The 15,768-nt window shown below is 41.1% G+C and overlaps 1 protein-coding gene across 5 annotated transcripts in view; it reads right to left on the bottom strand.

The window, feature by feature from the left end:
• The window catches only part of rtkn (rhotekin), a 79,914-nt gene that overhangs the window by 25,426 nt on the left and 38,720 nt on the right, over positions 1 to 15,768 (bottom strand). Inside the window, exon 1 of one of the 5 annotated variants that reach the window (XM_034238444.1) lies at positions 10,820 to 11,246. The exons of the other annotated variants lie outside the window; for them this stretch is intronic. Coding sequence (XP_034094335.1) covers positions 10,820 to 10,843 — 24 coding nt within the window. The 5' untranslated portion in view covers positions 10,844 to 11,246. Of the gene's footprint in view, positions 1 to 10,819; positions 11,247 to 15,768 lie in introns of those variants that run through there. 5 annotated transcript variants of the gene reach the window in all.

The following is a 15,768-nucleotide window of genomic DNA, read 5'->3' as shown; positions in this document are numbered from 1 at the left end:
CAGTGTCAACATGCCTGGTTGTGTATATGGTTTGCAGTTTTCCCAGTGACACTTGAAGGCAACACTGACATGAAACCCTGCAGCACAAACACTGCATTTTGACAGACCGGGGCGAATATCTGGAAAGACAAATGTCAGATGAGGAGCAGCTTAAGGGACAAAGGGAGGTCAAGAGGTCACAGAGCCACAGCCCCCCCCGATAGAGAGTAGCATCCCTGCTGGGCTCCGTACAATTAAGCTCCCTTTCATCGTCAGTGGGGTGAGGGGAGGCTGCCGTTATCTCACCACCACAAGCCCTTCCACTCGCTGTGCAACGCACTGGTACACATTTCCAAAGCTCTTGTTAGTTGACTTCGGCAAATAAAAGCCCCCCCCCCGCTGAGGAACAGTTTCAACAGCCTGACACCGTTTCAGTGGCACACAGAAAATGTTGGTCCCAGTAATCCGAGGCTTTCCTGACCGTCTGAATCAGGATGAGGAAATCGGGGCTAATTAGCTCAGCCGGCCTAACTAGCATTAAAGCTGCCAAATTGTCTCCCCCCCTCCCCCCACTCTCTCTGTGTGCCACACTACACACACAGAGAGAGGTGAAGATAAGTGCAGAGCATGTGGGGTTAAGACCCTATTAATGCAGTTCAATCTGAAAGTGCCACTCTTCTCAGTTTTAGCCTTTTTTCACACTGCAAGATGCTTTTTAAACTTGGTAGATTATGATTTAAAGGACACTTCTCTTCGCATTGATGGGCCACAACGAGCTTTTATACACCCTTTACATATGATTGCCATGTGATAAAACTTGTTTCTAACTATCCTACTTCCAATGGTTTTGTTGTTTGCCTGCATCAAAAGCTAAATCATAAAATGGACTGGTGTAGTATCTAGTGTAGCAAAATATCTGTGGTGCTGACCTCAAGTCTACCAAGACCATTTTAATACATTTCTACATGATAATGTGAATATAATTCAACATGAACATTTCCTAATTTAACGCAAATCATCTCAGAATTGCAATATAAGACAAAATAGTCGCAATTTTGTTATTTATTCCAATTTGTGCAGCCCAACCAGCCAGCTGCCATACAACTTGTAAGGAGGCGGAAGAGATTTTAAATGTTTGTTGTTGTTGTCTGTTTTGGCATCCTCATAACATTTTCATATCTATCTGGAAATGTTAGATTGAACATGAAACTGATCATAGTTCCCATATCAATACTTCAGGCCATTATTTTTCAATCTTGCAGCATCACTAGCAAAGCGTTTATACCGTGCAGATGGTCAGTATGTTTCTGTGTTTGTGTCCACCTCTCTATGTCCTCTCTCCATAATTCAATTATGTGTATTGCAACTTGGCTCCGAGATAAAAGCAATCAGACAAAGTTGTTTACAGCTTCTATTGTCTTAATCAATTCTTGTAATCCATGTAAATGTATGTCTGTCTCTCTCTTATATCCACTGTGCTCTTTAAGCCCCATTTCTAGCCAAAAGCTCAGCAGTTGAAGCTGCTTTTATCGCTCTGTATTATTCATTACTGTTGCCTTATTTAGAATATATGGCCAAATGTGAATATATAATCACATGTGCTGCCCCCACGTGAGATCCGTTGGAGGAGGTGCGGCACGGTGACGCGGTGTGTATCTCTGTCCTTGAATAACTATCGACCGGTGAGAGAAGGCGGTTAATTATAATATTCATGAAGCTGCAGGACTTCTGAGCCGAGTTGAAGAACGGCGGATATGACTGATCTGACCTCAGCCTTCTGCCCTCAGGACAACAAGACGGGGACAGATGAGGGACGACCAGAGGGAGGGTCTACTGTACGTAGGGTTGGGGAGTAACGGAGAACATGTCATGGGACTGTATTCCCTTACAGTCAGATTGAAAAAGACGTAATAAGATAACTGGTACGTGTATTACAAATGGTGATAATGATAGTAGGATTACAATGTTACGAAACATGTTTAAATAAAGTTACGAAGCACATGAACACTTCACAAGGCTCACAATACAAAGGGAAACAAGTGTCGAGTGAAACAATAATCTTCCAGGTTATCATTATGGTCTCTAGGTCAAGAAAGGCTCTCAGATTGCTTGATGGTTTTCACTTTCTTTGGTTCATTTGTTAGATTTGTTACTCCGAGGGTGATCCCATATGTTCATAAAGTATTGTGGGTGAGCTTACCAGTGTGCATTAGGCAAGGCAAGTTTATTTATATAGCACTTTTCAACACAAGGCAATTCAAAGTGCTTTACAAAAAATGAAAGACATTAAGAAAATGGCATTTAAAATCAGTCAATTAAACTAAAATGGAGCATTTCCAGTTAGCTCAGAGTTTATTTATTGCTTGTTTAAACTGTGGTGTGTGGTCATGTGTTTCATTACTGTATAGACTACTGCCTGAATATGCTTAATGAAAGGCAGTGTTTCTTTTCTTTTTTAAATCGCTTAGCTAATATCACATTTTATTTTGAATTGCTGTTGTCTTACATAAAAAACTTAAAAGTACTGATATTTATATTCTCTATATTCAATGTTTTCCTCTTATTTGCATTGCATTAGATATCAATATAGTCCTAACCTCATTTTGACAAAAACAAGATCAAACAAAGTCTTGAAAGTTGATCTGTAATGTAAGACTGCTTTATCTGAGGGACAGCTTGACAGCCTTGGTATTTATTCATTTCTGCCATCAATTAAAACCTGAGATATAAAACAGCAGTATTCTTTTCAACGCCCTGATTAATGACAGTCATATTATTGTCATGGGGAACACATGTAAGGTGAGATTCACTCGCAGTCCCTGAATCTGTCACTTTGGTTACACCCTTCTGGCACTTTAAAGCACTTACAGCCTGCTCTAGTTACTAATGGTTCACATTAACCCTTTGAGCCCCTGTGTGTGTATGGACTGTACATGTATTCAAGGATGTGTACAAGCACGGGTGAGAGAGACAGTGAGGGGATGCGTTAGGGGGAGAAAGGGCAAGTGAGTTTGAGAAGCAAACAGAGAAGAGAGAGAATGTAATTAATTGCAGACAATGTGTGTATGTGAGTGAGTGAGTGTGTGTGTGTGTGTGTGGTTCTTATCTCGGTCCTCCAGAACAAATTGGGAGCCACATTTACATATACACAACCTTCTGTCATTCACAACCCCATCACATATCTACACACTGATACCGCACAGATAAAGACATATTTATTCATCTACAGCAGAACAATGTACAGCTTCTACTGTATCTGCCGACATTGAATGCACCATAAAAAGGCTGACATGAACAGAACACACATTGTTTTACACAATTGCAATCAATCACCATTTGTCTTTCCTCAACCGTGAGGGAATTAGAAACATTCATCTACACAGGAAAATAAACCTAAAAACCTATAACACATTTAAAGGTAGGGTAGGTAATTTTGGAGAAACCAGCTCGAGTGCGCTAGAATTTGAAAGTACACAACCGGAAGAAATCTGCCTCTTCCTTCAGACTTCCTTACAGAGCCCCTCCTCCAACACACACAAACGCGCACATGACCCATGGGCGCGTTCACACCGGAGTACTTTTACCCTGTACTTTTCCCCCATACTTTTCCCATTTAGTTCCATTAGTACCCCTTATGTCGCGTTCACACCAAAAAGAGTACTTAGTGCCGGGAACTTTTACCCCCATTTTTAGTGCCTGCTAGAGAGGTGGTACCAAAAAAGTACCAATTTCTATTGGCTGGGCGAATTGCAAACCACGCCCCGTAAAACTCTGAAAAGTTTTGTGAAGCTTCCATTGTATTTGTGGCATTAGCATTAGCATTAGCCCCGCACACCAACGGAGAGAGAATAACTTATGGCATCACAAAAACAAGAAGCTGCTGGGAGTCCCAGCAGCTTCTACTGAAGCCAGTCCCCAACTCCGGGGACTCCGGGGGACAGTATACGCCGTGAAGTTGTTTGCGGCCTGCCAGTAAACCCAAAGCAGAAGAAGACCAAGTGACGTCAGCGGCTCATTTGCGTAATTTTCCCTCAGGGAATTTATTCCGGTGTGAACGCGATACTTAGTGCCCTGGGGTACTAAGTGTCGGCACTAAGTACGGCAATGTACTTGGTGTGAAAGCGGCTAATGAGGGCACGAGATAAGTTTGTGCACAGATGGAAGGCTGACAGGCAGGTAGGCCTTCCAGTTATTTTAGCCGGGCTGGCTCAGATGATTGGTCGTGCTTTTTACAGCGCCACGGCTTCCACAGATTTTTTAAAGTATTTATTGTCAAAGCATTTAATGTATTCATTGCTATCGGGATGTTAAGAGCATTCCATGGAATATAACAAAAAGTGTTTGTGAAATAAATTACTCCTACCTTTAAGCCATTACACAGCCAATTTTGAAGCACGTCTGATCATGGTACCATTGATCAATTTGATCAACAGAAAATATTTATTGGATATTATCTTCAGCCGTTTTCTTTGAGCTGTAGTTAATATGAATTATTTTGATTATGTTCATTTGGTCGTGGATCTGTAGTTCACTGTCCCTCGTGGGTTAAGATGCTGTTTCAAACAGCCAAGAAATACATTTTTAAAAAGTAGGTCAAAATAGTCAATTATAAACATTTTGATTAAAATAAATATGAATAACTTTCCAATCCACACATACAAGCTGGTTGTCAGTCGTATGGCAAATATTAGGTGTTCACTTGTAAATCAATTTAATATATTGACAGGTTTTTTATTTATTTGTATATTTGGAGATTCGTTTTGTAATTTGCAAACAATTTTTTCGAATTTGCATTTGTGAAAGATGCTTTACATTCACAGATCAGCATACAAGGACTGTGGCCATATTCACACAAACGATATTGAGACAAATCGACCTCCATGAGTTACGCATTCTTTAAAAATACTGGCTCAGTCGGTCTAAAAATATCAGAACCCGCCCATGTCGGTCAAGTTTTTCCAGAGCGGAACAAATGCAGGACGGCGGTCTGACAGGCACGGCTCAGTGTGGAGGTATTTATGGAGGCTCTACTTCACAAAAAACACACACACACACACACACACACACACACACACACACACACACACACACACACACACACACACACACACACACACACACACACACACACACACACACACACACACACACACACCACACACACACACACACACACACACACCACACACACACACACACACACACACACACACACACACACACACACACACACACACACACACACACACACACACACACACACACACACACACACACACACACACACACACACACACACACACACTAAAGTAAATGTGTGTCATTGTGAACAGCAGCAGACCATGTTGGAATGAAAATGGATTCGCACCACACCCCTCTCACATTCTCTTACTAAGCTAAATCTATGAGCTATTCTCTGTCCTCCATCACACACATCCCTCTGTCTGCATCCTTTAACCCCAACCAGCAGTGCGGTCTCATGTGAGCCGCATCATGTGATCGTGGACTGATCTGTGTGAGGATGTGTGTGTGAGGGAGTTTGAAAGCTATGTCTATGGTATTATTAATATCGATTCTACACAGCCTTGTCAGCTTGTAATAGGGGTCATGGGAGGAGGATAGATATTTCCACAGATGCAGTTTGTGAATGTGGACAGACTTAGTGGCTTCAAAAGAGCAATTCCACTAAACAAACATAACCTAATCATGGATTGACAGCGTGGTTGCAATAAGCGGATAACTTGCTCACTTACACACAACAGGTAGCAGGAGCCTGTCGAGCAGCAACGTATAAATGAGTGACAGCTCAGCATCTGCTGCCATGGAGACATGACAGATAGACGAGGCTCTGATGGAGATCGGCTGCCAGCAGCTCTGCATTAGCCGCTTGTCTGATTATCCGTCCGCGGGACAGAGCGCTCTCCTCCATAACCATCAATCCCTTCACAATCTCCCTCTGCATCGGCAGGCCATCACTCCTCTCTAATGGTCCGCCTGTCTGTTTACCTGTCCTCTGTTTGCCATCAAACTCCTGTCCTCAGCCAGCCAATTCAGCATCATAAGGATACGCCATGAAAACGTTACGATACAATAATAATTTATTTTTAGATCAAGTTGCACATTTCTTACATTAGAGGCTCCAGTTGTAAAATCAACAACGGAATATATGACAAGATAAAAGGGAAGGCCCATGTTAAAGGGGCCCTATTAAGCTTTTTGGAGTTGTCCCTTTCCTGTAGTGTTATATTGGTTTTTGTGCATGTAAATGGTCTGCAAAGGCTAAACTCACTGTGTTGTCTCCAGATGAAGTTTGTCTCCCAAACACCCGGCCCTCCCCCCTGCCTGCAACGCCTCCATTTGACTCCTTTGTTTACTTCTGTTACATCACTATGTAACACTCACACTTCTATTGGATAGCGCTCCAACACCTTGTACGTGATACAAGGTGTACGGGACATCTCTAAGCGGTTGACCAATCACAACAGAGCCGCACAGCTAACCGATCAGAGCAGACTGGGCTCTGGTTTCAGACAGAGGGTGAAAAGAGGTGCTGCAGCACAGGCAGTAAAATATAGACCTTTTGGAACATTAAGGCATGTACTTTATTAAGTTCCCTGTATCTCCGCCTATCTTTGATGGCCACGATTCCCATTCACTGGTCAGAACAAGGTTGGGGTTTGAGACAATGTTGTTGGATGCCCTCAATTAATCTTATTTTTATCGCGATCACGATTAGGGCTTGCAACGATTACGAAAACAACGTAATCGAAATAAAACGATTATTTTATTATTATTTAAACTTAAAGTTCGGGGTAATCAACTATTAAAAACATACTGTTCAAATGTTTTTTCTCCAATAAATTGATGTTTTCAAAGTAAATGGATAATCGTTTTTAATAATCGTGATATCAATTATTGACCCAGTGGAGTGAGTGGAATATGTTGAATAAGTTTTACCAAAATGTTGGCTATATGTTAAGGAGTTTTCAGGTTGTGACAGTGCACTGCAACATGTTTGTTAATCTTGTTTATTGGTATTTATTATTTTTGATATTATTTACACTGAACAAAAATATAAATGCAACACTTTTGTTTTTGCTCCCATTTTTCATGAGATGAACTCAAAGATCTAAAACATTTTCTATTTACATAAAATAACCATTTCTCTCAAATATTGTTCACAAATCAGAAACAATCTGTGATAGTGAGCACTTCTCCTTTGCCGAGATAATCTATCCCACCTCACAGGTGTGGCATATCAAGATGCTGATTAGACAGCATGATTATTGCACAGGTGTGCCTTAGGCTGGCCACAATAAAAGGCCACTCTGAAACGTGCAGTTTTGCTTTATTTGGGGGGTCTGGGGGGGTCCGAAAACCAGTCAGTATCTAGTGTGAGGGGTAGGGTTAGGGTTAGGGTTATGTTGTGAATCGAGTGGCCTGTGTTCGTCGTCCATTACATACGCCTGCCCATACCATAACCCCACCACCACCATGGGCCACTCGATTCACAACATTACCCTAACCCTAACCCTAACCTTACCCCTAACCCTAATCCTACCCCCCCAGACCCCCCCAATAAAGCAAAAATGCACGTTTCAGAGTGGCCTTTTATTGTGGCCAGCCTAAGGCACACCTGTGCAATAATCATGCTGTCTAATCAGCATCTTGATATGCCACACCTGTGAGGTGGGATGGATTATCTCGGCAAAGGAGAAGCGCTCACTATCACAGATTCTTTCAGATTTGTGAACAATATTTGAGAGAAATGGTTATTTTGTGTAAATAGAAAATGTTTTAGATCTTTGAGTTCATCTCATGAAAAATGGGAGCAAAAACAAAAGTGTTGCATTTATATTTTTGTTCAGTGTATTTAAATGTAGACATGAATGTATAATTTATTTTATATTGGTTTTTCAGTTGATTACCCTGAATGAATAATTCAACAGTTAAAAAGTTCAAATTATTATTTGTATTTGTTTTAAAGTACATTAAATGGATGTTTTCAAAGTCAATGAATAATCGCATTTAATAATCGCAATTACAATTATTGACCCAAATAATCGAGATTATGATTTTTGCCATACTCGAGCAGCTCTAATGGGAGGTTGATTAATAGAGTAAAGCCTGCATAAAAACACAGGCTGTCCCATTAACACACAGATTTGTCCTCTCTCTGCGACACACTCCTTCTTTGGACTCCGTCTCTTCTCTTTCAGTTTTTAGGCACTCATGCCAGGACAAACCCATCGAGAACTCAGCCTGCCACAACACTTGCTTCTGAAAGGAGAGTACTAGGACAGAGCATTACTGAGAGAGCTCTGCCGCGGCATGTCAGGAAGAGATTTGAACTGGCTTTCTGTAGTTGAAGCTAGAAGCTGAAAGAAGAAGAGGAGGACTAAAGCTGGAAGAGACATATTTAGAAACCGCCAATGAGGGGAAGAGAGTGTATGAATAGTTGTTAGTTGAAGGATCTATAATTGGGTGGGCGATAAGGAGGCAAGGTATAAGTGGCTCATTTTTCACACTAGTCCTAGACAACTGGTTCAAGGACACACACACAAAACAAAATCCAATTCCCTCCTCCTGCACAGCTGCCGTCATGGTGTGCAGTACTCGGAGTAATGACTTCCAGTTCCTCCTGTGTTCCCTAGGCTGAGGAAGCCCTACCTATCTCAGTCCCAGCAGCTGGCTCCGGGGAAAAAATAGAAATGGACAATATCAGTAGAGCAAACAGAATGACCTTTGCTGCAAACACACAGCGGCAAAGAGCAGGGCAGAGCGAGGTGAAAACACACGTGACTGCAGAGGTGAGCAAGGCTGTGGAGGGAAGAGGAGGAGGAGGAGGAGGAGGAGACAGATACAAGCAGAGGAGACACTCGAGATGCCTCTCCAGATAGATATGTGGAGAAAGACAGAAATCTAGGTGGACGGACAGAGACTTTGCTGCAGAAAGCTTCTCTGCAGTAAGTGCTTATTGATCGCTACGGGCCGGAGGATTCCTTGGCCAGCGAACTGACACAGGATGCTGACTCTTCTCCTTACTTGTATAATTGCAAACGCAATGAAAAGCACAAGCGGAAATGCATTTACCGTAAAACAAGACCGGTTTAACTACAGCATATTATGAATACAGTAAAAGCTGCATTAAAAAGCATCGGGAAGACGATGTTGACGATGATATTGTCTCACTGAGGAGGAGCATCGTTACAACAGTGACCTTTTCACTACTAATGATCAGCTGTGGTTGTCACAGTGGTAGGGCAAACATGAACACACACACACACACACACACACACTCTGAGATCCCCATGCACCACACACACACAGAAGTGCAGGAGTGGAAAGATCACATCTGTCTTACTTGTTCAATCTCTGACTGATGCTGATGCAGATGACCTTTTAAATCAACATGAGGCTTAAATCTCAGCCAGCGCTCTCTCTCACATCAGGAAGCAGCCTGTCATTAAGGAAAGGGAAGGCAATCAACGGACAGAGATGCAGCCAGTTTAGCTAATCTGCGCATGGGTAGAGTTTCAAAGATCTTAGAAAAGTTGATTATAGGAAGTGGTCCCGCAAATGTGATCAAACTGAGAAAGTGAACTGCTTGTCACACACACTCAGGATATCTAACCACTGTTCTTAAGGGTTTAATGTGTTGAGGTAAATATGTTTTGGTAGCTGTCATTTCTTTTCAGCACTTTTCTGTGGTTTGGCGTGCATGTGTAAACTGCTTCTTGAAATAGAAATATGACTGCATGATGACCGACTGAGCTAAACATGTGAAAACCAATCTATTGCTGTGGTATACTGTAAATGCAATTAAATGCATAATAATCCCACATGGAAAGGTCTTCTCTTCTGCAGTCTTCAGTTTAAGTGTAGCTATTTTTGTGCTGCCAATTCAAGGCGTTCAGGAAAGATGTACTCACAAGAGAGGGGACAGGGGGTGACTGGGAGATGTACGTCATTATTGCAGCAATATCCCACAGTGTCACATTGTTCCAACCCTGCAGGCCGGGTGATATGTGCAGTCAGACAACATGCAATTGAAGGCAACTCTCCCTCTAGTAATGAAACCAGCAACCCACTGTCATAGCACTAAGAGAGTGAGTTATTTAAGGTGGCAAACAAAAAGGAGCACAATCAATAGGTGTCATTATTGAAGTGGGTCAGTGGTCCCACAGGAATGTGCCTGTCCCCTGATGTAAAAGGGCACACCTGCCAATCATGGACAATTTGGGACAACCAGACTGCGTTGAAAAATCATGCGTTTTAAAACAAAATGTGATTATCAGTGCAAATCCTTACTTGAAGAATATGACATAACATATTTTCCAAATCTGTAGGTACCACTCTGCAATTTGGCACATATATTACGCAACAATTAAACAACTTTCGCCTGGTAAATTCACATTTAAAACGGGTTCATCCATTATTAATTAACAGATTGTCAGCGATAAGTGTGAACAGATTCTAAAAGTTGGAACTGTACTGATAACATCGGCTGCTAAATGTAGCTATAAGACGAATGAATCATCATATGTGATGGATTTAAAACAGGTCTTCATTAGTTCAAACCAAGAATGCACCTAAGAGATAAACACGTCAACTTTAAAATGTCGGAGTTTTCAGTAGCGTCTTTCCAAACAAAAATAAACAACATGTTAACGGAGTAGACTTGAAACAGTCAATAGTTGATCCAATGTCTCCAAATCTGTCAGCCTGCGTGATCTGATGGTGACAAATTAACCCAAAGTGCGACCTGTACATCTGACTTTCATTTTCCATTTCATCACAAGCATAAACTCCATTGAATCTTTTTGAAACAGAATCTTACCATTTGGTTCTTTGAGTTGTTCATCCTATCCAAAGAGGAGCCCTTCGCTTTCCAACTCTCCAAAACTGGCAGCACGAGAGCTTTACGCAACACGACGGTCCGTTAAACGACTCACACACACACCCCTGAAACACCTCAACTCAGATTTTCCCTTTGAGGAACATCCATTTATAGGTTAAATGAAAAAATCCGCGGAAAATCCGAAAATAGCCGATTCTTAACCTCAGAAGTTGTTACGGATCCGCGCAGAAAACAACACAGCACACACTCCCGTTGATCTGGGATCGATAGCGGTCATGTGTTTCAGCCCCTGTGTGTGTCTTCATTGTCATCATTGTCGTCGTCCTAATAGCTCCAATAGGGATTCACACAACCAGCACACGGGAGCATAAAGACTGGACCAACCGAGAGCCGATCCTGAGGAGGAGGAGGATGTGTGCGCGTGTGTGTTGCCTAGTGTGTGTGCGTGTGCGCGCGTGTAGCTGCGATCAAGCAGAGCAAAGGGAACCGTAATTTATGCAGTGGCTCTCAGCTGTGTCCAGGGTCCTTGAGAAAATTCCCAGGAGTGTTGGCATGCAGCAATTTTATGAAGTGTCACCCCACTGCCATTCAGTACAGTGAATTATGTTAGGAGAAGTGCTGTTAACCTACTAAGGTTAAGTACACATACTATGGTCTTAAAATACTCCATTGCAAGTAAAAGTCCTGATTGCAAAATGTTACTTAAAGGTGGTGTAGGTAATTTTGGAGAAACCAGCTCGAGTGCGCTAGAATTTGAAAATACACAGTCGGAAAAAATCTGCCACTTCCTTACAGAGCCCCTCCTCCAACACACACGAACGCGCACATGACCAATGAGGGCACGAGATAAAATTGTGCACAGATGAAAAGCTGACAGGCAGGTAGGCCATCCAGTTATTTTAGCCGGGCCGGCTCAGATGATTGGTCGTGCTTTTTACAGTACTACGGCTTCCACAGATGACATATTTGAATGAATTTTTTGTCAAAGCACTTCAGAAAATAAGTTATATCAGCTAAATGCAACGATACAAGGTTTTGAATATTGGTACTGCATTATGTCATATAAGCTATTACGTGGTATTATATTTAAAATGCTACTACTTTATGAGTGTCAAATCATTGTAGTGGAGAAAAAAAGTATTTGTTATACAGAGAACAAGTACAGTATATTGTAGCAAACAATGGAAATACTCAAGTAAAGTACAACTATGTCAAAATAGTATACTTGAGTAAAAGTACTCTCCAGCACTGGTCCTGCGAAGTTGATATTTTTATCTCAGGCGTTTGTTGCTGTCAGACCACAGACATGCATTTCAGTGTTCACTGTCCAGTGGAGTTCTCGTTTCCCTCCTAAATCCAACAAAATGGCAGTGCATTGTGGGAGAAACTGACATAAGAAGGTTTTGGCAGCCTTGAGATTGGCAATAGTTTGAAGTGGGTTGCAAGTGTGTCAGTGAAAATCCACTGCGGTGGCTCTGTGCCTACACCGCCTGCTGTGGAAAAAAGACATTTTCTTTTTTTAATATGACTCAACAACAGTTTTTTTCTAAATATGTGGTTTGCAAAGCTGTGCAGTAAGGGCAACATATTCCTGTATTTCCCACGAGTCATTACTCCCCTCCATGATTCAAAGAAAGCAGCTGAAATTCTGCAGAAAATCTATTGAAAAAAGATAATCTAATTTTCTGTTATTTTACAATTGCATGATACTAATTAGATACAGAAGTTGTAGCATAACCTTCAAGCAATTCATAAATACAGGAAATAAAGCTGCATATTCAGGTGAGATCTACCTTTATTTTGCATCAGTGTTCATGTGGAAGACGAAGTAACATATTTTAGGTCTCAGTAGAAATGGCCCGGAGAGTAAAATATGTTCACTATATCCCTTTAGTAATATGCATTTATTATACTGATTTGTTGGCAATGAAACTTTAATGATTCTACTCGGAATTGGACTGTAGATGAAAACCTAATCTGCATTATGAAAAAATGAGGTTCCTAAATCAAAACCTCACAGTGTGATGAAGCCTGCAGTTTCTACATTTATATGTAATTGTACCGACAGATGAATGTATCATTCCAGGGAAAAATCTAAGTTTTCATCCTTCTCTCTCTGTGCCTCTTATTGCCCGGCTCATGTGTGCACTCTGGAAGTTTCTGTGCAGCGGAGTGCATCACCCTCTCGGCCGGTGATGTATGAGAGTGAGTTGTGGGCAGGTGAAAACGGAAAACACAGATGAGTCCGGCTAGAATTACGTGTGGGGAATAAACCGGGGTAAGGGGAAATCAGCGGACTGAGATTTTGGCTCTGCACAATTCACAATTGGAGTGGAGTGCAAAGAGGGAGAATGATATATAACATATAATACAGCATCAAACACCCTCATTGTTTCAACTAAGGGCTACACAATTGTGTTTCCATGCATATGTTGTCTCTGTAAACACAACTGAGTGATGGGTAGTGCTGCACAATGAATCAAAATTGTATGGAAAATGCAATATTGACTAGTGTAGTATTCAAATAGCAGTAGGGTCAATATTTGCTGAAGGCAAAGTGTGGCTAAATAACTCAAATCAAGTATTCTTGTGCCAGTCCAAAAGACAATATTTCACAGACCTAATACAAATCCTTGTTGGGTACAGATCATCCTAAAAATCTTTTCATAAGCATGTGTATTAGAGGTGATTCTCTTCAATATATCATACCCCATTTGCAATATCAGTCAAAAACAACAGCCGTAGTTTTGAAATGTTCCTAAATATTGCAGGGTAAAATGGATACAATCTCTGCAATAGAAGACAGAAAGCACAACACTTGTTTTGTTGTGTGTTTGTGGGTTGAGAAGAGGAATGGTACATAGTCCAGAGATGCAGCAGATGACATGTAGGAGGAGCAGGGTGTAGGAGGAGAGTCTGTGGGCAGCTTGGCTAATGGCAACAACAAAGTTCCTCCCAATGGTGCAATAACACATCTGTGCATGTTTGCATGTGGACGGGTGAAGCTCTAAGGTGCTCTATCAAGGCATTAACGATTCAATTAAAAGATTAAAAGGCTGTGCTGCCATATGCACAATACCTACAGCAAATTAGTTCCAGGCTCTTCCAACAGTGCAACAAACAATACAATTTAAGGGCCCCTATTATGCTGTTTTCCCTTTCCTGTAGTGTGTTGTTATCGTGCATGTAAATGGTGTCCCCCAATACATGTGCTATTATTATATATTATATTATTATTGCTATTTTATTTTACTTTACTTACTTGTTTGCCTGTCCTTATTTGTCTACCCTCCCTCATACTGTAAAGCGTCTTTGAGTTGTGAAAAGCGCTATATAAATAAAATGCATTATTATTATTATTAACAGATGAATGTGAAGACACAGAGCTTTACCTTAACATCACCAACAACAACAAGTAAAACATGCCTTCAAATGTATCTCTCTCTGCTTATCCCTCCGTAGAAAGACAACTGCCATGCACACAAATAAGATGAGCCTTGATAACTCAGGATTTAAAGCTGTAAATATCCCACAGTTAATCAGATTAAGGTTTCATCAGCAGGTAGCTGTGCCTGAGAAGAGCTGTCTGAGACAACATGAAGGAGGGACAATGCCAGCATGTATGGCAGCAAAAACAATGGTGGTCACCTGTTAAATAGGGATATGATATTGACCTAACAACAAGACATATCCGGATGTTAGATTAGACACAGACTTGCACCGTGAGCTTCAGTTTCCCATGCTGAATGACTCAGACCAGCTGATGAACGATAACCATCATTCCCAGTCATTACTCTGCATTTTACAGGATGAGAGGACATTCCTCCAGCTGCAATAACCTGCCCCCCCCCCTCCCTCTGAGACATAAGCATTTCCTATTGACTCACTGACAAGAGTGTTTTTCCTAAACATGCGTTTCCTTTCCTCTCTGCTGCTACTGTACATCCTGAAAATCCCTTCCTCCTTTCTGTGTGGATAGAAGAGCAATGTGTCTAATTATAGACATATTTCAATGTCTGTTACATTTGTAATCTTTTCACAAGTTCAAATAAGAATGAAATCGTAATTGCATCACAGCCTAGAGGAGTGAATAAGCTTAGCAACATTCACACCTCATAACTTGAGTCTTTGTTGGCAGAGGTTGTTGAGGTGCTTCTCTATCACATATTTTACCCCCTTTTTCACAGCTCTTTGTTTGAATGAAGGTCTCTGGGCAATTTCACATAAACTGACCCAAAGGAAGAACCGGAGCACATGGACAAGCTTCAGTTGCTTTATTGCAAGGGGCCAGGAATAAGAGTGAAAACACAAGAGTGTGAAGCTTTCTCTTCCTGTTACCACCATCACTTTTGATTTATTTTACGCTGGCACACTTTTGACAACTAATGCAATCAAAACTAAATAGTGCAGTACACAAAGACAAAAGCAAAAGTGCTTTTGGGCTAGCGATATTCTAATAAATAAACTGCAATACGTATTTGTTAATTGCGCAACCATAACAATGTAGGAAACGGCATTTCGATCTCTCTGCTTGTACACACAAACTGAAAGATTGACAATAAAGTTGAATTTGATACATTTTAATATTTATTGTCTCTTTTATTTTGTACCTTTTGTCAGATGTTTTACAACAAAATCTCTTGTTTTTAGATGAGATTGAGAAGACAAATATATATTTGAATTGTCCCCATTATGCTCTTTTTCAGGTTCATATTTGTATTTGATTTTAAGAACAATGTGGTGGAGCTCCAGCCAAAAGAAATGAGAGTTTTACACAGTGATGACTATGTTACAGAAGTAAACACATTATACACACATGCATATCCAAAACATTTGGATTACCTATGTTGCAAATGTATTATCTTTTTAATTTACACACGGCATCTATTGCACGTCTGTCCGTCCTGGGAGAGGGATCCCTCCTCTGT

Source organism: Gymnodraco acuticeps, unplaced genomic scaffold, assembly GCF_902827175.1.
Source record: "Gymnodraco acuticeps unplaced genomic scaffold, fGymAcu1.1, whole genome shotgun sequence".
Taxonomy (NCBI): Eukaryota; Metazoa; Chordata; class Actinopteri; order Perciformes; family Bathydraconidae; genus Gymnodraco; species Gymnodraco acuticeps.
This window is presented reverse-complemented; position numbering and strand designations above follow the sequence as displayed.